This window comes from Epinephelus moara, chromosome 20 (genome assembly GCF_006386435.1).
Source record: "Epinephelus moara isolate mb chromosome 20, YSFRI_EMoa_1.0, whole genome shotgun sequence".
Classification (NCBI taxonomy): domain Eukaryota; kingdom Metazoa; phylum Chordata; class Actinopteri; order Perciformes; family Serranidae; genus Epinephelus; species Epinephelus moara.
In genome coordinates, this window is record NC_065525.1 from 16,522,340 (window position 1) to 16,547,920 (window position 25,581).

The following is a 25,581-nucleotide window of genomic DNA, read 5'->3' on the forward strand; positions in this document are numbered from 1 at the left end:
CCTCTGCTGCTGCTCATATAGCATTTCATGAGCTCCACCTCCACCTGTAGCCTCTGAGTCATAAGATACCCTGAGGGGATGTTTATTATCATCACTCCCCTTTCTCCTCGGTGCTGATGGTGGGTGTTTACAGGGAGAGAGCAGTCAGAGCTGAGACGTCAAATATAAACTACTTTATATTCACATAATAATAAAATCTTTCCATGTGGGTGGTTGGACTGAAATGATGTTCTCTACAAGAAAACAATTAGATTATACTGGAAACTCCTACCTATAAAGTCTTTATTAGTGATTACTAATCTACATCTTATACCATAAATGAATCCTACAGTTTTTTAATGCCAATTGATTTTAGTCACAATACCTTTAACTGCTTATACAATTAACAAGAACCCCTGCTTGGCAAAGAAGATTAAAGTATCTCTGTGTTAAAACCTGACAAGACTACAGCCATGCTAGCAGCTTTGTGAGGCTGTACTTAATAGCAATGATTTCAGCTAACTGCTAATGTCAGAATGTTAACTTGTCAAAATGATGATGCTAACATGCTAAAATTTTGCCTGTACAATGTTCACATGCATGTTCACCATCTTAGTTTAGCATGCTAGGATGCTAATTAGCACTAAACACCAGGGGTGTAATGAAACACCAATCTGGATTGACTAATCGATTCAATGATCAACAATCCAATGCCATCGATGCACGGTGAAAAAATCAATAGGCTACATATAATCACCTTCAAGATATGCCTTTATTTTGAAATTCCCATGGTATACCTGTTTTACCATTTCCATCCAGGTGTACCTCCTTCCTAAACATTCAAACAACGCCAGGTGCCTAGCGCCAAGCAGGCAATGTCAAGTAGCTGAGAGACGGAAACAAGGATATTTACTAGTATCATCTCCTATTAATTGCAGGCCCCTGAATTGAATTGAATTGAAATCAATATAATATTGTTACATGATAAAACTTGTGATTTACACCCCGGCTAAACCAATAGAGACTGATAGAAATGTCTTGATGAAAAGGCAACAACTTTGTTTAAATTCATCTGGCAGGGAGCACGAATGCCTGTACCAAATTTCATAGCAATCCGTCCAAAAGTTGTTGAGACATTTGAATAATTACCAAGAATGATAACCTCATGGTGGTGATACAGCCCAGTCAGCATTTTTATGTGGGGCCCATGTGGGTAGTAAATGGGTTAAAAAATGGGCCCTATATGGGAATGTCCATGGGTTCCATATTGGCACCATGCCAATTGCCCACATCCATGGCTTTATCCAAAGGCCCCACATGGGTTGTGCTAGGGCTACCTGCGAACCAAGTGAGTATGGACCCACAATGGGCATCTTATCTGGAGCCTACTTGGGTAAACCCATCCATGTGGGCAGTTGGCATATGGCCAATATGTAACCCATGAACAATCCTATATGGGGCCCATTTTTCAGCCTGTTTACTACCCACATGGGCCCCACATACAGATGTTGGTGGTCCACCATCCCTAGAGCCATGCTACTAGAATGACTAAAAGACAGGATTTCAATGACAATGTACCATTACAATGACAAAAAATAGTAAATAGGCAACACATTAAAAATAGTGAAACTGTGCTAAAAATAATCCCGACACAATCATGTGTCCTGACGAGTGACGACTGATCCTCCATTATCAGCAAATTTCTCCAACTGTTTCCAATCAGCCACCTCGGTTGATTAAAACTATGCGTGCATCCCTTTCATTCACTCTTCTAATGTCCTCCCTCACATTCCTCCATCAGGCTCCCTCTCCTGTGTATTTTCCCTCCCCTCCCCGCGCCAGCTCCCTTCCACACCGAGTTCGTGTTCAGGATATAGTTGAACACAGTGTTCCCCTCAAGCCTCATGTTTGTCTTCTTAGTTTGGTATTCAACCCTCAGAGCGAAAGTTATGCAGAGCAGAACGATTTGTTTTCTTTCCATTATTATTCCCCCTTTTTTTCGTCTGTTCCTCGCATCATTGTTCCAGCCACTTCACCCTTTGCGTGTAGTCATTCTAATAGCTGGAAAACATTCATTTGCGCAGCGACCACATCGAGTTTTGAGGTTGAAGCCCATAAACTCCAGAGAGAGACATGGAGAGTTGTGTTGGGAGCTGTTTCTACAGACAAGGTAGACAGCTGAGGGAGAAATAAGAGGCCCTTGTGGACACTTATGCAGCTTAATGGTTGGGGGTCGTGAAATACCTGAAGAGCCGAGCATACAATCAGCAGAATGCATGGCACAGGGGACTATAATGCATCAAACCGTGTGATCATGACTGCATGTCAAATCTAAAACACTCAAAATCCACACGCTATTGTTACGAAGTCAAACCTACATTCAAGATGCAGATCACACCTCCCAGTACTGGTACAATACAGGCTCAAATCAGGCTTAAACATGAAATGTCGAGCTTGATGGATGTCAGCGCTGGTCACATGGGCCGCACTCTCATTATTTGACATGTCCGTAAAAATAGCTGCACTGCTGGGACAGTGCAGAGGACAGTAATCCCCTGATCTCGCTCTGCACTAGGCCAGGGCTGCATCTCTTCCATGCCAGGCTGTCCAGATGGCGGGTAGGGATATCCGTCCCATCTGCCAACCCAGAGAAGCACAGGGGCCAAGCAGATTACTGCTTAACTGAGACACTGATCTACTAGCGTACCTCCATTCCTCTGCTGAGTATGAACTGAATGAGTGAGAGAAAAAGACAGACAGAGAGAGAGCTTGCAAAGACTCACTGGAACATTATTTCTGTGTAATGGTGTGTGCACTCTACGGGCTCTGGCACACAGATGTAAAGAGAGAAAGGTTTCGTCACTGTTTTGCACAAACTTGCAGCGCATCGCAGTCTGGCCAGTGATCCCAGAGTGTGAATTTTTAAAGCTGGGGGTGGCTGATCAGGAAGGGAAGCGAAGGCTGTCTGTGTCTGTGTGTTACAGAGTGGGGCTAAGAGGATTAGCTAAACGCCTCTGCCTAGCCTGGATACCCAGAGCTGTGGAAATCCCACTGCAGCCACAACCCCCAACCCCACGCCCAACCAGCCCCCCCAACTAGACTCACCTCACTCTCCGAAAAATATGGAGCCTGTATCTCATACCCTGATGGACCATTAGCCTTGAACTGCCAGCTCTTTGACCTCTATCTAATTCAACCATGTCCAAAAATGGAAAAAAATGAAGTCAACCTTCCTCTAAAACACGTCAACCAGCCTAGCAACAACAAAACACCAAACACAGAGCCCACAATTCTCCAGATAAGTCCGGTCCTCTTAAAAACATTACACAACTATTTAATATGATTGAGAAAAATGGTCTAGACAACACACCAAAAGCCATTAAGCTGACCTCAAACTAAGTCCAAGGAAAAGATGGGTGTTTAGAACATGAAACATTTATATTTGAAAAGTCCAAAATCCTCCAAATACATAGATCTAATATAGACTTTGTGGTTGGCAGGCCTTTATTGAACCCAGATGTGAGAGACAGACGTGCCTTTAGACATAGATCCATCAGCGCAGCTTAGAGCAACAGTGCTGTCAGACCCAGTGCCAAAACGGCTGGCAGTCGACTCCTCCAGCTGCTTCATAAAACACAGACGCTGACGCCATGGCCGTGACCATAAACTCTAAAAATGGACAACACGGGCAAGAGGAAACCTGAACATGAACATGCAGACACAGAGAGGCGGTTGTATGAAGTGGAAATGGGGGTGCAGGGGTGGCCCTCAAATATAATACAGCTATTAAGGGCATGTATGAAAAGCTGCCCTTCCAGTAAAAGACAACAAAACAAGTCAGGACAGGAAATCATAAAATCCTCTTTCATTCACCGTCCTCTCTCTCTGGATCAATCAAGAAGCGCTGAAGGAGGGGAAATGTTGTTTTCCTTGGCAGGGAAACACGTACAGGCTGGAGAGTGTGTGTGAGAGTTTAAGGGGTGACGGGGCAAGTGTGTCAAAGGTAGATTAAAAGAAGCTGAGGAGGATCGGGATGAAACTTCCAGCTGTGCCAGCAGCTGCAGCTCGTCTCCTGAACACGAGAGGGGAATCAGGGTGACAGCGATGATGGCCAACAGTTCATAGCCAAGGGCCTGGCCCCCTGTGGTGCAATCAGCCATATATGGTGCTGCAGACGCTGAGATAAACATAATCACTGTGGGCCAACAAACCCACACACACACATGAATGCAGAGACACAGCCAAATAGATGGAGACTTATGAAATGGTGGGCAAGTTACCTACGATTTCTAAGCATCTACCACTGTTTCCTGAACAGTTTAAGGCTAGTCAGTCTAAAAGCAAGTGGAAAAACGGAACATCTGGATGGCAATATATTTTAAGATAATAACTTTTAACAGTGCAGCTGCCAGAAGGGCAAATAAGTCTATGTCCATGGAGCCTGCAGTCTGGAGTTCAAAGGTTATCCCAATGCACTGCGGGCAAGCTCCACTAAATATCGACATTCCTCCTGCTAAATTAATTGCTGGGGTTCAGAGCATGCAAAGCTTAACGCAGCTCCCACAGGAGAAGTGGGATTGAAATGGTGCGCTGGTTAAGCGCACATAAAAACAGCCCAATCTCTTTTACATTCATTGGAGTGGATGTCGGACTTGAAAAAAACAAAAGCAACTACAAGCAAAGCCGTTTTGCTTATACTGATCGATTCAATATGTGTCTAATTAATTAATATGGGCTGAACACGAACTTCTACTGGAAATTTAACACATGAATGCTCTGTACACTCAGCAGCAAGTCTTTTACAATGCAGAAAGAAAACAATGTGCAATTCTATTAAAGGTCCTGTGGCAGAAAGGGAAAATGATGTTCATAATTATGTTTTCATTAGTTAATAATCACCTGAAGCAAAACATTGTTGTGTTTTTGTTACTTTAGAATGAGACGTTTTTATCTACATACAGAGCAGGTCCTCTCCCACAGAGTCTGCCATGTTGTTCTACAGCAGCCCAGAATGAACAAATCAAACACTGGCTCTAGTTAGGGCCATTCGCGGTATTACATCTGAGTCGGCAGCTGTCGTTCCCCTACAAGCTTGGCAAACCAAGCTAGATGCCACTTAGCCTTGGACCAAGACGTTCATTGCACATTGGTAGTACACCTCCCAACCACTAAAGTGGCGCTGTGGCGCAGTAGAAAGCTGGTGCACTCATTCATTGCAGGACGAAGAAGGGGTGAAGAAAATTTCAAGACATCCCAAGATAAAATGCATGTTTATTGAACAATAACGGATATACAAACACACGGCAACCCTCGTACACTTTCCTAACATCTGTGCCTATGAGGTGAGTACATTACATGTTTGATTTGAAAGTTTATGGAGATGTGAATCGGTCTAGACCGGGAATCCCCACACGAAAAACGGGGTTCGTTTTCAAGACGTTCATGCAATGAACGTCTTGGTCCAAGGCTAGATGCCACTAAATCCTACACATTGGGCCTTTAACCTACTGTTATTTTCTACTGAACTGCTTAGTCTGAAAATTTTCCAAAAATCACCAATGCAAATCATAAAATTCCAGAGCCCAGGGGCCGTACACAACCGGCATTTTTTGCCCCCTCAAATTAATTGTTTTCAATGTAGACACTTGGCAGGCGTACTTGAAGGCCAGAGCAATGATGTCGTGGCACACACACATTCCCAAGCCCCTAATTTTCAGGGTGCGATGGCTGTGAGTTCAACTTCTGGAACCGCATGCCGTGTGATGAATTCCAACCAATCACAGCCGACAGATGTCTTTCCCTTCTTCAGTAAATATCAGTCTGTGGTAAATATGAAAAAGTTGATCATTTAGGTGCAGAGGTGCCAAAGCTTTACATCTGTCCCACAGAGGACATCCCGATACATTTATAAACAGCGCCTGGAAGAAGATCAGCTCTGTACTCAGGATTTCAGGTAAATAGGCTACGATACGATGCTTGTTAAGGTTGCTTAGCAACATCAGATGCAACCTAGCCTGAGTGTCAGACTGAAGCTCCCAGAACCTTCAGTCTGACATTGCCTCCATTGAAGGCGATTTACAAGGGGGAGGGAATTTGATTTTTCCCTAACCAATCAGTAGAGATCAACGACTCACCCAGAATCTGACGTCATTAGTATCCATGCCTCGGGGGTGCCGAAAACAAGCGAGCATTGCCCGTTTAAAATGTCTCCGTCGTCGTGCACGCCCAGCTGCATTGCCGTTATATCCAGTTTAGCAGCTTCCTTAATTTGATCCTCCATTAACACGAGTAGTGGCAAAATACCTTGATAGCATCGTTAATGTGGTCCGTAGGATCTGTAGCGGTCGCCGTTGTTGCTATCCTCACCAGTTACCCACTGGCGTACAGCTTGATATCAGCGTGGCGCTGATTGGCTAATTGCTAGACCCGCCCCCACCCCCGGCGTTCATTGGTCCATCCATCGTTTGGACGAGATAAATCGCAAATTCATTGCAGTATGCCAGACCAGAGATGCAAGCCTACTCAGTTGAGTGGGCGGAGTCTATGGTCTGGAACCAGGCTAGATGCAACCTGCTGCCGCGCTCATGAAAGCTGGCAATAAAAAGGCACAGCAGTAGCGCCCAGCGCCCAACCTCGCGTTTTCCAGGCAGTTACAGACGCGGCATGTGTACTATGTATGTGCCAATCACATTAGTTTTCAGGAAGTTGGTCATAAAATAAAGCATTGGATGAAACACCAAAAATTTGACATGGAGAAGGAGCTAGATAAAAAGTAAGGATATTACCAAAGTTATAGGGATTCATCCTCTTGACACCACAGATATCTGTGCAACATTTCATGGCAATCCATCAAACTGATGTTAAGATATTTCAGTCTGGACCAACATGGTGTTTGATTGTCCAACAAGCCAACACTGCCATCAGCTGAAACCATCTAAAATGTGTTTTTATATGATAAAACCTAATCTTCTGCTCATCAATTCACCAGCACCAGTCTAAACTATGTTTCATTAGTTCCTCTGTTACAAAGTCTCTCATCCCGAAGTGCTCCCTGCATCATACAGTCTGTGGCCTGAGAAGGATGACATTAATCCTAAAGTTAATGTCCCTGGGAGAGGAGCAGAAGAGTGAGTGGGCGTGTGAGTGACACACTTTGTGGGATTTCATGCATCTATAGCTGTAAAACTCACTGTGCCCCGCTCTCTCTCTCATCTCTTTCTGGTCCATCTATCATTCTGCTGTTCTACCTGCTTTTAATGTAGACACCCTTTCCTTTGAAGTCCTGCCCTGCCATGGTCTATACCTCGCTTTTATTGAAGCAGGCTGCCAGCTGCTAGCCGGGTGACCCCAGTCCACCTTGCTTCATCTTGCACTCACATCAGGAATCATTTAAGGTTGATGTATCGCCTTGGCAATAAACTCTACTGTAACTGGACGGCTGTAGGAGTAAAACTGGTGAGAATGTGTGAACACTGTTGAAGAAACGCCTCTTTAGTCACTCCAGCAGTAAGTGGTCAGTAGGGGGCTGTGCGAGTGCAAACTGTTTAAAAGCATGTTGGCATGTGACCTGCGAGGTCAGGTGGCCAGCTACCAGCTGTCACTCTTTGAATATCTGTGTGTGTGTGTGTGTGTGTGTGTGTGTGTGTGTGTGTGTGTGTGTGTGTGTGTGTGTGTGCGTCTATGCATGTGCGATTGTGTTTGTGTGCGTGTCAGGAGCCTTTGCACGCTCGTACGGGCTTTTTTGACCTACATACTGCTCTCGACGATCAACCCCAAAGAAATCTGTGTTAATCAGCTGCCTCTCTGGCCAGCCTGTCTGCTGCCACTAGCAGGGTGACAAAGCAGATCAGCAGACCTCATTAAGACTGAAGAAACAATAAGCTCAGATTTTCACTTCTCTGAGCCGACTCACCCCCCACCCCCTTCCAGAGCTGCCCCCACTTTGACCATCTTAAGTCCCAGACACACAGATCAAAGAACTGGTGGCGGAGAAGGCAGACCTATGCATCGCCTCATGTTGCTTGAACACACCGCAAAGACTACAGCCAATGGCCGACTAGCTTGTACATTCTGCACCTGCGTGGGAGGAAATAACTCTCCATAGCAGCGGGCAGGGGTAGTCTGTATTTGTCATTTAAAAAGGGAAACCGGAAGACCGACAGGACGGATTCAAGACCCTAGTTAGCCAGTTAGCACATTAACAATGCAACCAGATGTTTAAAGAACAAATGATATTTACTGTGTGCTAGCTAACAATAACACAAACAAGTACAAAGTTTCTGATAAAGAGCTCAATGGTGGAGAAAATATTACCTAATATAACGAGTTTATTTGATCTCACAGCCTTTTGACTTTAATTTAGTGGGGTGGCTGTGGCTCAGACGTAGAGGTACACGTAGAGCACGTCATCCACCAATTGGAAGGTTCGATACCCAGCTCCTCCAGTCCACATTTCAAAGTATCCTTGGGCAAGATACTGAACCCCAAATTGCTCCTGATGGCTGTTCCATCAATGTGTGAGTGTGTGTGAATGGGTACTGAGTAGCAGGTGGCACCATGTATGGCAGCCTCGGCCACCAGTGTGTGACTGTGTGTGAGATTGGGTGAAGTGCAGGCCATTTACATGTAAATTTACAAGTTGTTTGCTTTGCTCGCATTAATTTCTCTTCTCGTGTGCTGAGCTGAACAGTCAATCAGTAATTTTCCTGACCAACGGGCTTCGCCAGGTCCGACGCCGATTCAACATGCTGAATCAGCCAAAAGAAGCCGACAAAGGCCTACTAGGGCCAACAGTGTGAGACACACCACAAAAACTTGGTTGACAGGCGCTAACTGACGGCCCGACACTGACCAATGGCCGACAGTTGGCAAGGTGTGTCAGGGCCCTTGGAGTTGCAGGACTGTGTCTTGGGTGCACCACACTCACACTGCCTGTCCACTACTAGCTTTCTTAGATTATATTTATGCCACAAATTCATTTCTAAAAGGTAGAAAAGAGGCTTTGTCTATTCGTGGTATTTTCTCTGTGCGTTGAAACTTGCTGGTAGGATGACAAGATGTGTGATGATGTTTAAAATCAAAAACAAAAATGTGTAGTAAGAACAGTTACTTGTCTTTCAATGGATGCTGCAAACCGTAGCTCCACACAAACTTAAAGGGAAAACAATACTGTATTCCTCAGAGTGTTAAACTGCACAATACAAAACATTACAATAGTGTAGCCGAGCCATAATGCAGTTACACCAGGGAGTGAAAATATACAGCAAGACAAAAAGTGTGCAACATTCTGTGAAGACAAATTGATCAGTTCAAAAAGTCATTTTTCTGTTTTTTCCCACCACTACTTTCAGAGTCTTAACTCCACTGTGTGAGAGCTTGTATTCACAGCAAAACATCCCCTTACCTCTAGAGTTGGTAGCCATGTCTGCAACCTTCTGAAAGGCATCTAAAAAGGCCACCGCTGCCAGAATCGTGGTCCTGTAAATATATTGGCACATGTTCACTGCACCGTGACTGCATAAAAAGTCTGTAAATATTACACAAGATTTTCTTTCATCAACGTTTCTGCCATTCAGTGGAGCCGCTTCTCACCTGAGTTGAGAGTGGAGTTTTGTGGCCTTGGCACTGAAGTCTTCCCACACAGGGTAAGAGCTCTGATAAGAGAAGGGAAAAGAAATGAGTCAAACAAATGTCTCGCCAAGGACATTTAAGCTCACAGGCTTCGCAAACACACACACACAAACACTGAATGCAGACACATCTGAGAGGACATAATGTTCTCCACAACAGGATAGAATCTGTTTTTCTCCTTAATTTGTATTAATAACAGAGCTGAAAGGAGGTTGCAGTAACTCATAGGGAGCCTGGTGTCTTACCCCAGGGTTAGAAACAGGTTGGAGTATAAGCTCCCTGCTCTGACTTGTCTTTAAAAAGGTCAACGTGATTTCTTAGTGCGCACTTGTGTTATTATTGTCCTTGATAAACCTAACGCCCTCTTCCATCATTCCTCGCCGTGGGCTGGTATGCGTGCTCACGTGTTTAGATGTCTTTTGTACATGCATGATCTGCATAAGCTCTCATATCATCAGTGTTTATATGCACTGGGCAGGTAGTAGGGCTGGTCTTTGAGAAATCTGGATTAGATTTACCCCGGGATCATCACACACTGCCTTGAGCCGTGAGAGCAGAAGCCAAACATAAAACACATTCAAGGCTAGATCCCATTAGAGCAAGAGCTTGAGCCCTGGAGAAAGGAGAGGAAGGGCATAACCCCCATGCGCCCCTTTGATGGAGACGAGCCAAAAGAGGCCACACATCCTGACTATATATAGTCAGTTTGCAATCTGGTAACAGTCTTGCTCTTCATCACTTGTGCTGTAACCTCCCATTCTGGAAATGATGGCCGCTTAACTCCCGGCTTGGAAAGTGATTTAGGAGCCGTCATCCCTAACAAAAATGTTTGCCATGATCCTCCCAGCCTTGCTGTCTGCACTTGACTCCAACAGGTGTCTAATTAGCTTGTGTGGCCTGTGACTCCCAGGGGCTGGAGGGATGCGCTGCCAAGACAGCTGAGGGAGGAGGGTGAAGAAGCGGGCAAGGAGGGCGACATGCAGAGCAGCAGGGGAGGGTGGGACATAGATTTCTCTCTTCATCTACACACCCTGCAGCTCCCAGGGACGTGAGGGGAGACAAACAGAGGGAGGGAGGAGGGATAGGAAGGACAGACAGGCTCTTCCTCCCATGCCTCCTCATGCGAATGGTGGGTGAGGTCAACACTGTCATCCTTGGAGGTGGCAGACAGCGTTGCTCAAGGACATTCCTAAAGCTGGTTCCTTTCCCACACACAGACGCTTTAAGTCCCATGCCATTCACATCCATTGCTGACCTAATTCTTGATTGCTGATGTAATCCAGCTGAATCATTTGATTCCTTTTCGCCCTCTTCCTCCTCTCCTACCACCTCCTACTCTTTCGCTTTTTTTCCTGTTGCTTCGTCAGACAGTTATATAACCAACAGGTGCCGCTTGTATCCACGCATTTTATCTGTACAGTCGTGAAAGAGGCAAGTTCTCTGAGTGCACTGTTTGAGTATCATGTAGGTAATTATACGCTATACTGTAATGTTGTTCCCAATCAGCGAGATCAGCACAGGAAAGCTGTGCTGCTGCGTTGCTCCCGGGGGGTAAAGCTGCTCTGACAGGCTTGCATGGCCCAGCCAGGCGGCAGGAATGAGGTCAGATGTCTGTCTCAGACAGTGGACATGGACACTGTGCTGACTAAGGGCTTCAGTCTCATTCATCTGCGCTGCTTATCAATACACAGACTGCCCCTTTATAAGAGCCCCCTGTCTCTCTCTGGCCCTGAGCATGAGCACACCACAAAGGGGAAATATATGAAACCAAACCGGCGCTGCCAATAGCCGAGAGCTGATTTCATTGGAGCCTGACAAACGAGGGCCCATAAATAGTCTGCGCAAAAGGCACCACGGCCCTGTGAGCCAGTGATCAATAAGAAATCTGTTAGGTGGAAAGTGACGCCTGATGCTCGTCTTATTTATTGTTATTATAACTTTGTAGCACGAGCCTCCTCCACAATGAGAAGGCAGGGAGCTGCCACCGGGCCTGATGAGTACGTTCACACTTTCCATCTGTTGTGGTGCACAACAACAGACCACCCTGGTTCAACTTCCTTGACTTGACCCCCTCCCCCAACACACACAAACACACACTTTGCATGTGTTTTAAAGATAATGGGAGACATCTAGTTCCTCCTTCAGAAATCATTTTAACCTACGCTGAGAGGCGGGGAACTCATGTTTTATACAAATAACATGTAACATGAGTCAATTCAGCTTCTAAAGTAAAGCCTGGGTCAGATGTGTATTGAACTCTATACAGCTAAAGTGGAGATTTCCTGCCACAAGACCAAACACCAAGAAGCACAATCAATAACCTTTCATTGCTGTTTGTGTCCAGGAGCTTGAGTTGATGGAGCTGGTTTATTTCTTTCAGAGCATCCTTCTGCATCTGACATTTAATCTAGGAAACCTTGGAGGCTGAGATGGAGTTGTTTGAGGTCAAAAGGCACTTAAGTACATTTGCACTGTGCACAAAAATAACAGTATCTCCAAATTGTGATAGCTCTTCCCCCCTTATTTTGCCCGGCTAGAGAATGATTACTTTATTTAATTATTTGATTCCAGTCATGATGAGGTGAATGACCCCTGAACCAAACACAAAAAAACAACACCCAAGTAGCTCATTTCAGTGCTTCATTTTAGTTTGAATTACAAGTTGCTGAATGGTTCACAGACTGAAATTACATGGATAAATGTAGGATAACCAGTGCCTGTCAGACCTGCTGCACATTATGCAAATAACACAAAGGGAAACATGTTTCATCCTCTCAGTTTGTCCTGCAGCGGTGTTTCCAGTGGGGGAGGACCCGGTATAAGAGACAAAGGCAGTAAAAAAAAAATATGCGTCTGATCAGCAACCGTGCAACCACAAAGGTCAGATATGATCCCAGTCTACTTTAATGTATGTGTGTTACCTTCATGTCGTTCACGATGGCCTGGAATAATCCACCCAGCGCTCCACACTCCTTCTCCACCGACTCCATGGTTTCAAAAACAAAACAAAGCTCGTAGAAAACACAAAAAAAATCTGATTAAATATCCGCTTTCAAATAAACAAACATGGAGATCTTTGTTTTGTTCATCCGCCCTTCGTTGTCCTCCCCTACAACAACAACAACGTAGCCAGCAGCGGAGAGGATGCGAAGCCGCAAAAGCCCTCAGCCAGCAGCCTGCGGAGCGCACAGACAAAAAGAAATGTGCTGCCGCTCGATGGCACCGGGGGCTGCCGCTCGCTCCGCCGCCGCCGCCGCTACTCGCCTCTCGGACGCACGGGAGGGATGGATGGAGCGTGGAATGTGCGCTTTGTCCCGGTGAACTAAAGCCGGAAAACGTGGAGGGCACATGCACTGTGGCTCCTCATGATCGCAGCCCTTAACACAATTGTGGGGAAGAGGGCAAGGAGGAGGGGGCACCACGGGAGACGGGATCGGTCGCAGGTCTGGGACGCGGGGACGCGCTCTGTTGTTAGCAGCGGAGCAGAGCAGATGTCTCGGAGCTGGAGTCTCCCGTAATACGATCCATGGGAATGGGAAGGGGGCTGGTCAAGTCTTTTTTTTTCGCGTAGAGTAGGAGAGTAGGAGGGGTCAAGGAGGAACACCCCCTCCTTCCCTCCATCCTCCCCTCCCTCCACCCCCCATGCAAACAAAAGTGAAGCACTGAACAATTGATTGAGATGCAAAGCAGGATTTCCTCGGGTTCTTGTGTGTATTCACGCACGCGTCTGTTAATGATCATTTGTGGACCTTTCAGAGTGGGTCTTAGTTGTTTTCAGGAAGCATAATCACCTCACTTTGCATCAGTTTCTACTGAATAAGCATGACAAAAGACAGAGACTGTTAATTCAACACAAATTTGTTTCCTTTGACCTAAAAGAATAGTTTAACAGTTCTGGACATATTTGCTTTCATGACCAAAGTTGGTAACCACTCATATCTGTAGGCCTAATGATAAGATGCTTATTTTAGTTCAGTTTAATACAAAGACTGGAATATGGGATACAGTCTTGCCTTGTCAGATTGTGAAAATATCCAGCTAATGTAGAAAAGTAACACACACTCGCTGGAAGTAGACCTGAAAGTATTACACACTCCATATGCATTCTCTCCTGTTCAGATGATGTTCCAGCCATTGGGTTTTCTTCAAGATCAACCATCATGATTGTTATATCATATCTATATATGTATATATATATATAAAGCTTGTAGGAGAAGTTTCCCTTGTAGACTTTCTGCCAGAAAATCCCCATCTGTCAGAAGTCTATTCATTTTTAACCCAAACCACAACCCTGAAGGAAAACGTCTCTCAACTACAAAAATGAAACCAGTGCAGACATGATAACTGCAGTCCCCATATTGGCCACCTGAGGCTGGCTCCAAAAGCACGAAAGCGAGTCAGTCCCCATAGACCCCCGTGTTATGATCAAGTTGCAATCGCTAGCGCTGAAAATTGAAGCTAACGTAGAAGTGTCAAAAAATGCAGTTCCTTTAATGGCCACTTGAGGCTGGCTCCAAGAGCGAGTCAACCCCCCCCAGACCCCCATGTTGAAATGGTTACAAGATACATTCAAGTAAAGGAGGGAAGCTACCAGAACTTCACCAAATAATTGTACTGGGGCGCAGGTTGCTCTCTGCTGTCATGCAATATTTGTCGGTACCACGTTATTTTTTATCGAGGGGTTCCTGTAGCAAATCAAAAAAGTCAAAAAAGGGACTCCATCTCCTAATAAAGGTTTGAGAGGACCCTTTGAGTGTGTATTTCATATTTTCTAACTTTAATAAATACATAACATCTCTAACCCAATGAGGAAAGGATGGGGGAGCACGATGCTTTCAATTTAGAGGAATCAAACGTCTTCCCAGGAGAGTAGCGAAAGCTATGACCACGTAGGCTTTATTTGGTATGATAGCACGGGATTCCTACAAAGTTAGACCAAAAAGTGCACAGAATGGGTTGGGTTTCAAATTTCTTGCTAAAAGCTTCAGAAATACTTATCCAGAAGGTGGAGAGGTTTGAACATAACCAAAAGTAATGCCCAACTTTAAAGGACAAATAAAAATGTTTTTAGCCTACTACGAAAAACATTTTGGTCTCTGTTTCTAATTTAAACATTCATGATAACTGAATGGGGAATTCATTTTTATATAACTCATTGTTCAAAGCCCAATCAGTCTTTTTTCAGCATTGGCAGTATAAAAACAAAATCGGGGAGTGCAGCAAAATGCCGCCTACCTACTTTTGTTTATACAGAATGGGCCTTTTTTGAGGCAATGGGGGGCGTGAGCAAGTAACAAATTGTGTAGCTCAGTGTGTGACGTAAACAGTGACGTACTCCGAGGGAAGCCGCACCTATTCAGTCCTTCGGCGATTCTCTCATAAGTTGGCCCGTTCTTCACTGTTCCCTGTCATCTGACGGTTAAGGAAGGCGCGCAATTCCTTGTCTCCCCAGTTGCTCATCTTTACAGTGTCTGTCAGGTTTGTGTTTCCCTCTTGCTACTAGCTGCTCGCTAATACCTGCTATCAGCTGTTTCCTGTTTATCCACCGCCAGTGCCTCACACGTGCGGCATCATCAACAGCTCCTCCCACAAGTCTTCAACAGCCCCTCCCATTGCGGAAGGCCGCCTCGGTTTGTTTAAACTAAAAGGGTTCCGTCAATATGACTACCCTACGAGGCAGAAAATTGGGCACCTCGGATCAACTCGCCAATCCGGCTCTTTGTGTTGAAACGCTCACAGCTTGCCGGCAAAACGGCCCAACATTCGCAGAAAACCTGGCAGTGTTAAAGGGGCTAGATTCACCCCTCACCCCTCCACAGCTTCACCCTCTCGTCCAAATATCCTCCTGAGACCTGAACTTTTGTTTGGTATGCATTTTTAATTTGTCCTAGCTATTTGGAATTTTGTGTCAGATTCAGCTGCTGACTGAACTGGCAGAGATGGCTGCCATCTTGTTTTTACATGGATTAGTGTATTGTGGTCTTACTACCACTAGATGGCACAAAAAGTGTCCACAAACGAGGACAACAGATAGAATGAAGTATGAGGTCAAGTAAACCCCAAATGTGATGTCCTCAAATGAGGACACAGGGTCTGAGGAGGATACGGTCACTTGTGGCTCCAAAAAATCAAGATGGTGGCAGCTGAAATGCTGAACTCAAGGCTTCAAAACAGGAGTCCTCAAGCCGGTAGGTGACGCCAGTAGCTTCATCCATTAGTCTTTGTTTTTTTTCACTTCTGAATGTTACCACCATCTACTAGATTTTAAAATGTATGGCAAACATTCCACCAAGGCCAAATGCCCTATCTCTCAGTGTTAATGAAAATGAAAAATAATTTGTGTATCTGTGTATCAGGGTGGCTTTATCCATCTGATAGTGTATGATGTGGAGCCAAAGTGTGCAATACCTTTTTCCTGCTTTCAAGAAAATCCGCTTAAGAGCACCTCCAAAGCTCACAAATAATAATCCTGTTTGTTCAGTTCGTGGCTTCACAAAACCCAAAGTGCCACACTGTTTCTTGCAGCTGGCTATGTCATTTCTGTTCGGTTGCCAGGCAACCAGTAGAGACTAGGAAGTCACTGCACCTGGCCAATAGTCCATCACATAACCCCATTCAAACACATTTTTGGTCATGGAATGAACAAATGAAGCCCTAGCGAAAGTTCAGTCAGGAACACAATATCTTTCATGCTAGGCTGTAATTTTTCTCTCTCACCCTGCCAGTCACTCCTTGTACGCATGGTCAATCTCCATCTGCAGCTTTCATTGTCTGAGGCTGCTCTACAGCTGATTGACAATCAACCAATAGCACAGTGACACACCCTCTCTATTAGCCTATCATCTTACTGCTCCTCGTTTCCAATATGGTTCTTTTACTGCCTGTGGTTCTTTAATGCTGCAGCCCAGCGCGCCCTCCACCTCCCCATCACCTCCTAGTCTTCTTGGACTCATCAGTCTCATCAGCCTCATCGGTCATCAGCCTCAGAGTCATCAGCCACTGCCACCTCCTTCACCAGTGTCTGGACTCCATTGGGGCATTGATCTTGCTGCCGCTCAGGTGTCCCTCGATTACAAAAAGTCTCCCACTGGTGTTAAAGCGCCAAAGACTTCTGTTAATTCTAAATCAACACAAATCATCTGTCAGTCTATTCACCCATATTCTTCATTAAGCATTATCGTTAATTCATTCATCTGTCAAGTTTAACAAGTTTAAGCTTTTACATTAGAATAATAAGGCAGTAGATTTATAACAGGTTAATTAGAGGTTTAGCAGTCTGCCCTTCACATTGAGCCAGACAGGGAGAGTTAGAGGCCACCAGAGTGTAATGTATTTCAACCACATCATCACCATTCTGTTATGGAGTGGCTACGGGGGGACTGGGGTCACCCCACAGCATTCCTGATAAACATCCTGTCAATTTATAACCCTGCACATTTGCCACACACATCTTCCTCTTTCATCTGTCTGCTTTACTTTCTTTTTTTGTTGTTGTTGTTGTTCGCGGGAGAGCATGCACCCCACCGGGCAGACCACCTCGTGAAACATAGTTCAGTTCAGCCAAAAGCTGCAGCCCACGTCAGCAGCCAGACCGATCCCAGAGAGGAAAATCTGGTCTTTGCCATAATTCCGAGAGATTATTTTTTATCAATCATTCCTCTCCTTTACCACATAATTTCCTCTACTTTCACTCCCCTTAGGTCATGTCAGTCGAGTTTGCTTACAAAGCAATTACATGATCAGTGTTATACCATGTAATGATATCCTTTATACTTCTTACACAGAAGAAAAACATGACTTCTACTGTGGGTATTTATAGAGCAACCAGATACCAGCATCCTGTCCTGAGAGCAGGACTCATAAACAAGAGCTGAGTCATAAACACCAGTGCTGTCAGAACAAAAAGAATCACACAAAAAAAAGAAAGCAAAATCATACTGGCTTTTTTATTAAGTTGCGGTGACTCGGTTAGGAGCTATGTCTGGTTCAGTATCATACCCTCCTGCCCACGTGGACAGACATGAGGTAGAAAGGCTGGGACTGGAGCCCAGTCCCTGTGCTCTCACCACAGCGCTCACTGGCATCTCTGAGAAAACAGCTATAAAACAGAAAATATCCCCAACACAGATGCTGACATTCCTCACCACCGCCATCAACCCCCCCTGGAAAAAAGAAAAGCTTGATTATGTTCTCTGCCATACCACTGATGCATGTGCGTCTGCAAGAGTTTCCTTAATTCAGCAAGGATGGGTTTTAGTAAGGAAAAAATGTGACGGTTTCTGTTTCTCCCCGCTCTCCTTGTAAGGCTTCACAACTGAAAGCAATCATCAGCCCTAAACACATCAAGCTGGGGAGACTCAGAGGGTTTTGAAGGCTTATATAACCGACTATAAGGGCTTTGACTCCTGCGTACATTTTCATCCGCCATTGTGCGATAATGCCTGTTTATATTTCAGCCTGTGTTTCAGCTCATTCATATAAGAGCGTGGAGCAAAGCAATTTATCATTTTATTGGCATGGGCAACACAATAGAAGCAATCTGGAATTTACACAGCTTGTAGATAAGTAATTGAAATCTGGATAACGTTAGGTGTTACATGGCAACACTCACTTATGTAAGGTTATGAGGTGGGAACTTTAAAGCAAACGCCTGTTTCTTTTTCTAATCTTGCTTCTGGGCACTTCCTGCTCCCTCTGGATGGCATTTCAGGTTCCCTCTAACCTTGACCCAGCCACAGGAGCAGCTCTCCTCGATACAAAAAGAGAAACACAGGCTTTGTGATGTAGTGTGACCTCTCACCTCAGAGTCAGGTCCTCCCCGTGATTCAGCTGGTGGTCTTGTCTTGCCTGCTTTATCGCCTGTAGTGAAGGATAACATTGGAGAAGCTGTGTCCCCCACCAGTGAGGTCACTGCTGAAGTCTTGTGCCCACTTGACCGTAAAATCTATCAGGATTTATCATCTGAGGTTAAGTCTGCTCGGACTGTTATGTAAGTCATACGATGAGCTAACCTGCAGGGACTCATAAGGACACACATGTATGTAAACATAGGTAGAGCTTCTGGTTTTCCCTTACAAAGATAAGATCGACTTTAAAGACAAAGTAGAAGCCGGTCACAGACGGACAGCAGAGAAATGGATTACACAACATGTCTGAGAAATTCCTGTGGGTGTTTTGATACTTTTTTTTTTTTCACTATGAAAGCTCATGTCACCATCGGAATCCATTTTAACACAATGAATTCAAGCTGCTGTTTTCCATCTTTTAGAGGAAAACATTTAACAGCCACCTTTCAAGTCTACAGGGGGTCAGCGTTTAATGCTTAAGAGACAGATTTTAGGTTGAGCATTCACAGCCTTCTATAGTGCGCTTCTGGCATCATGTTTACTGTTTTATATTGGCCCCTTTGCTTTTACAGTCTCTGTTTGATTTAATCTCTGAACAGTGTCCTCTGACTGTCAGGCTGCCAAAATCAGGATGAGAGAAGACTGGAGATGATCAAAATGTTGACGTGCTCATCTGATTTGCCTTCAATTGTTGCTATATAGGTAACAATAATGTGCATAATGAGCATCAGTGAGTGATTTGTGGACTCTTTTTGCCCCAGAGGGAGTATTTCTGCCTCATCTGCATGTTTTCATTTAATCTGGATTTTATTTTGCAGTTTATATTTACTTAAAAAAGCAGGCTAGGACTGAACATCAATCAGAAATAAGGCAATAAAGGACAGAGCTCTCTGTAGTAAAGATCGACACTATGTAATCTAAAGTATCTATCACGGAAACTAAACGTGACTTTGAGTGGGGCTGGTGCATTGATACATTTATTGACATATTTTTCTGTTATGTGACTAGTTTTATCTTAGTTTATGCAGATAATGGCATTCCCTCCTTCTCTCTCTCTTTTTTTGTTTTTGATTGAAGACCCTTTGACTTCATTTTACCCCCATCTCTTCTGAAACCAATATCACACCCTTGTGTATATTCTCTGCATTTATACTAAAGGCTCTGTCTTCTGTATACAACATTCAGATAATTAATACAGCAGCAAACAACTATTTGCTTTGTAAAAGACAGAATGACATCAAGCTCCCTTTCTGTGTGTTTTAATCTAAACATCTCTGTTTGTTGTTGTGGTGGACGGTCACATTAGTGCATCTGAGTCCCTGTGTGTGTTTTCCACTGGCTAGCTAATAATGCTGCTCATACACCATCCTGACACATGATGGTGGAATGATGTGGGTGCCAGGGGCGTAAATATGGACAGTGCAGGCAGTGCAATTCCAGGGGCGTAAATATGGACAGTGCAGGCAGTGCAATTGCACTGGGGTCTGTGGGGTGGAAGGACCTGAATGCCACCTGCGTTCAAAGAAGAACTTGTGTTATATCAAAAACAGTGTGATTTACTATATATGCCCTCAAAAAGGCAAACACATCTCCATCATGGTTTTCTTTTTTTTTAAATAAATAAAATATGATTTAACTATAAAAACTATCTAGTTAAACTAATAATTTCCTATTTTCTTTTGTAGTTTTTGCCATATAAAGATATGTAATGATGATTGCTGGGTAATATGTATGTTGATATTGTCCAGTATGAAGTCTCCAACAAGACAATATGATTTACAGCAGCTAGTTTAGGTGCAAAATATCTCAAGACTGACAAGCTGGACACATCAGCAAGTGGATATAACATGAAAGCGGCAGTAAGACGCACTGTTGGTAAAATATACATACTCCTAAAACTCTGTGTGTATTTGTGTGCGCTGGGGCTACCTTACGCCACTGGTGGGCGCGAAAGCATAATGCCCACCCCTCAGGTTAACACTATTATACCCCCTATTCACCAACATTAGTGCATGTATGAAAGTTTTTTTAAACAGGGGAAAACCTGCTAAAAATAGGCTACTGATCAACTCCAGTCTTCAGACGAGCATGCCTTTCTGTTATATTTTTTTTACTGATGTGTCACGTTCAGCATCACAGACAGGCCGGAAAACAGGTTAGTACACAGTATAGAGCAGCATGGAGGCCAGGGAAAGTGTTACAATGGTTACTTCTTTTCATATATCTCTTACTTATTGAGTCTTTCTTTCAAACTTGGTGCAGACTATTTGGATCTGTGTTTGAGTGCTGCTTGGGTGGAGATGGGCGGTATTGTGTGGTGGCACGTTATTGCATCTCGCCACTAAAGCGGCTAAAATGAATGTGTTCACGTGGGTGTGGTATTTCCATCACTGTCGATCAGAGCTGGAAATACCTGTGACTGCCGCAGAGTCATTTAAACTGCATGTGAATGCCAACTGTAACATTTCCCATTACATTTAAAAGCCTGATGTTAACACTGTTTGTGCCAGCTTAGTAACCTCCACGTCAAGAGCATGTGCAGGCAATGCCAACTCAGACTCTGACTGAGATACGCTCTTAATGTCGTATACAACTCCTTCACATATTCGAACAAACACCATAACTTTGTCTTTCCCATCTTTCAGGCAGACATTGTTTAAAGAACTTGCCCGCACGGTCTGAAAATCATCTTCTAGAAATATGAAACTTACTTACAACAGATCATCTTATCATATTTTGTCACCTTTGTATCTTTGGCAGAGTTATTATTGTGTTGCAATCCACTGAAGTGTTTTGACTATTCTGATTAGTCTCAAAGTTCACATGGAGTTCATTGTGTTCAACATGGAATATCCATCATTTGTCAGTTGAGGGCTACCTGACAAGCTGTGTGGACAGAAAATTAAATCCAGTAGACAAACAACAAGCATTTATGGATGAGGTGAAACGATTATGCATTCTCTAGTGCATAAAAAAGGTTACAGTTCAGAAGCAAAATCTGACATGCAGAAGCTTCCTGGCAGCACCCGAACACATCACCATGGAAAACAATTTCATAATGTGCTGATTATGATGTGCACTGGAACTCTTCACAATCTAGCTGTAACTTATGTGACCTCTTGTAGTCTTCAGCTTAAAAACCAGCTACAGTAGCAGTCTCGGTTCAGCAGCTAGCTCCCATCGCTCCTTTAGGTCAGAGGCATTTGAACGCACTTTACCGCTCTGAACGTGACACACCACAACCCTATACATCAACACATCACAGATGGACAGAGCGTTGTCCTGGGAGAGGGATCACAATCTGTGGCATGCACTCTTTGCACTGCATATTCACAGAAGCCTTCAAACAGAGGGGTGGATAGCTCATGAATGAGCTAATGTAAACTAAACTGCCCATTCTGGCTGAGATAGGCTCTCCCTCGGGCCCTCTGCATCTCTCTCTGTCTGCCCTTCCTTTCCTTTCATCCACCCGTCTATTCTTCCCTGTCCTCCACTCCTTGCTCTTCCCTTTGTTCTCATCCTCTCCTCCTCTCCTGTCTAATCATTATTTCCTAAACCTCCCAGTTTACCTCCTTTTCTTACCCACCCAAGTTCTGGTGCCCCCTCGGAGCTCAGAGAATTGGAGACTCCACAGCTCCATGTGAGCCCGTGGAATTTCCTCTATAGCTGGCCTGCAGGTCCTGCTCTCCTCTTGCAGCATCCCACAGACACGTGTGCTTCTGTATACATCTCACAAAGATCAGGGAAGAGATAGAGGCTCAGACACGTGTTAAGACAGAAAACAGTTTGAGGGGAGCAGGGTGAGTGAGCTAGACAGAAACGAAGACAGAAAACCTCCAGCTACAGTATGCCAGGGCCACGTGACTCACTTTTATTGGGAGTGCTTGACCTCTAAACATACACGTTGAGCCTCGCATACACACAAACAAACACAGATAAATAAAAAAATAATACCGAAGCTGGAAAGCTATAAACACAAGTATTCATTCACTAAAGCAAATAAATAGAAAACATTTAAACATGCCAAGTTTGTGGGAAATGATTAAGCAGCATTTCCTCCTGTTTAAATGTGGAAAATATTTTCTGAACTGGACTTGTTGAACAGCTGTCAGCTCGAAAATATGCACAGTTACACTGCCGTTCCTTGCCTGTGCTAAAAATGTTTCAGCTCTCATCCAGAGAATCTGTCTTCTTTACAACGTCTATGACACATGCAGCCATGTATGAGGAAGCGCAGACCTCTGTAAACTGGCTGCACAACAGCAGCAGCAGCAGCAGCAGCTCCAAACTGACATCTGGAACCAAGCAGCAGTCACATGGTGAGCATCATGTACACAAATACCCAGCAATGTAAAAATATAAATCTGTGTAAAGGCCTCAAACAGACGCAGACAAGGACATTCAGCGTTGACAGATCTTCACATCGCCTCCTGGTAAAACTCCAATCAATTTCTCTCCGCTGAGCCCTCGAATCTGTTTATTTGATCTCCAGCAAGGACATGACAGCCCAAATTATAGGGAGAATAAACACTCACTGATGATGCTCTGTCGGTGTGGTTCATTTCAATTAAAACTGATGGGCTCGGATGGAAATAAAGTGACAGTGTTGGCTCTTATTTATTGAATCATTAGCTATCAGAGTTCCTACTGTGAGACAAATGAGACAAACTGAAAAGTTTCCAAGCTCATCACTGCTGAAAACTTCTATCTTTCATACACAAGAGACAAAATTAGCCACGCAAGATGAAAAATCTCATCAGAGACAGCGCTGATCTTCTCACTATGGTGAGATCCACAGTAATGTGCCTCCTCCACACACATAGAATAAACACAGTTACAGCTGACATCCCTCTTTAAGACAGAAGAGTGACCGGGGTCAGATCAGTGTTTGGGCATCGCTGCCATTCCTCTCGTACTCCCCCTTGAGTCAGTGTCAGTCTAAAAGTGTATTGATGTGTGTATCCAACTGTGCATGCCCGGCGTATCTGAGCATACGGGTGCACACATGTGAACTCTGTCTTAGCAAATATGCTGCTTGAATCCAACCCGCTCTGAAAATAAACCGCAGGGTCAACAAACAAGACGGAGAGAGAGAGTCCGTCCATGTGTCGCTGTGTGTTGTTAGGGGAGGAGGGGTTGTGGGGGCAAAAAAATGTGCTTTCCCCTCTGTTTTCCTGTCTGCTGCGGGAACAGAACTCTCTGACTTCTCCGTGAACTATCCACTGTGTGTATTGCGAGGACACACAACATGCACCCTGTAGGGTTTTGGTTTGGAGAGGCTCAGGAAGGAAGCTCATCCTCAGAGGGGGTCACCCTGTTCAGATACTTTAAGTAAAAGTATTAATACCACACTGTGAAACTAATCTATCCCAAGTGAAAGTTCCAAATATATCAAAAGTAAAAGTATTTATTGTGCAGAATAATGTTCCCTGTCATTGTTTTACGGCAATAAATGATGTTTTTGGTGTAATGTTATGGCTGCATGATACATTTTACTGCTGCAGATGTTTAAGGTTGTGCTATTTTACCTCCTTTATATTGGCTTCTGTTGGGTAGATGTGTCCTCTGAGAACCATGCATCTCTAAAAAGTCATATTTTCATGGTGTCACATTAACAGCCATGTTTTAAGCTTTGTGGTGATGCATTTTCCAGCTCATCTGGAACATCTCAGCACATCGAGGAGCACTTCATCCTTCAGTTTATCAGAAAAACTCACATTCAAAATCAGAGATATATCATTTTCACTGGACAGGAATGGGATGAATATCTGTAAAGTAACTGAAGCTAGTGGAGTAGAAGTGTTAAGTTGCATAGAATACCAAGTACCTCTGATTTTTTACTAAATTATACAGTACTTAAGTAAATGTACTTAGTTGCATTCCACCACTGGTCGCCCCTGGGAGTCAAGGACCTGGAGGTCACTCAAGACAAGCCTGTAAAATTCAACACCCACCAGTGGAAAGTGCATGCGGAGGAATGAGCAGAATCTCAAAGCAAACAGGCATCCTGCAAGAATGTGTAAACGTTTGTTACTTGAACTCATCAATCATATTAAATACATAAGGTTGTCAGTGTTAACTGCAAAACAATAAATCACTGCAACAACTACCATGACAGCTTTAATCTTCAGAAAGAGAATAACAAGAATGGGCTTATAGGGACTGTCTTATTTGAGCTAAATGCTAACGTCGGCATACCATCATGCTCAGAATGACAATATGCTGATGTTCTCGGTGTATGTGTTCACCGTCTTACTTCAGTATGAGCATGCTGACATTTGCTAATAAGCAGTAAACACAGAGTACAGGCCAGGCTGATGGAATGACTTAAGCTTTGCACATGTTTGGTCATAAACCAAAGTACTGGACGAACTGAAATTTTGGCCTGATGATTGCATTAGAGGAAAAGTCTGGAGTTCAGGACACATTGTACAAGAACGATGACTGTGACAATTTTAATGCCAGTTCTCATAACACGATTTTGAAATACTCACTGGATATTTAAAAACTTTAATCTGCTGGTGGTGCTGGATGAAAAGTCAGACGAACACCATTAGAATTCATGCTCTGGCTCCTCTGAGTTGCTGCAGCAAGTTTCATGGAAATCCATCAAATATTTGTCTAGTCTAGACCAAAGTCGTGAACCAGACAACATTACTGTCTAAAGAGCTGCACATGCAGCCTGCTCATGGCTTGTTTACGTGCTGCCACCTAGTGTTAGTTTGCATGAACAACACAAAAGTTAAATGCTCCCATCTGCTTTAATGGCTGGATATTAATATGAAACATGTAATGTTGTCGTTTAAAGGGGAAGTGTTCATTTTAAAGGTCACTTTGTTAGTCCAGGTATATTTTATCATGGCTTCAGAAAGTCTTTTCGCCTGTATTATATCGCAACTAGACATTGTTAGTAAAGTGGGGACAGAGAGGGGGAATGACATGTAGCCAAAGGCCACAGGTTGGACTCGAGCCCTGGCTGCTGTAAAGGACTCAGCCTTTGTGGGGCGGACACTTAACCATATGAGCTAAAGGTCATATGAACTTTAAGTCAAGAGCTGCTACTGGTTGCATTAAGGGAAATGTACGATCCAGCCCTTTTAAAGCTTGCTGCTTGACCCATACCGGA

At 44.1% G+C, this 25,581-nt stretch overlaps 1 protein-coding gene across 3 annotated transcripts in view; it reads right to left on the bottom strand.

The window, feature by feature from the left end:
- Positions 1 to 13,132, bottom strand: part of mtss1la (MTSS I-BAR domain containing 2a) — a 32,684-nt gene extending 19,552 nt beyond the window's left edge. For all 3 annotated transcript variants that reach the window (XM_050073253.1, XM_050073252.1, XM_050073251.1), the window contains exons 1-3: positions 12,531 to 13,132; positions 9,571 to 9,632; positions 9,383 to 9,456 (exon numbers count right to left, since the gene is read on the bottom strand). In XM_050073253.1, coding sequence (XP_049929210.1) covers positions 9,383 to 9,456; positions 9,571 to 9,632; positions 12,531 to 12,599 — 205 coding nt within the window. In that variant the 5' untranslated portion in view covers positions 12,600 to 13,132. The remainder of the gene's footprint in view (positions 1 to 9,382; positions 9,457 to 9,570; positions 9,633 to 12,530) is intronic.
- Positions 13,133 to 25,581: the final 12,449 nt, after the last annotated feature.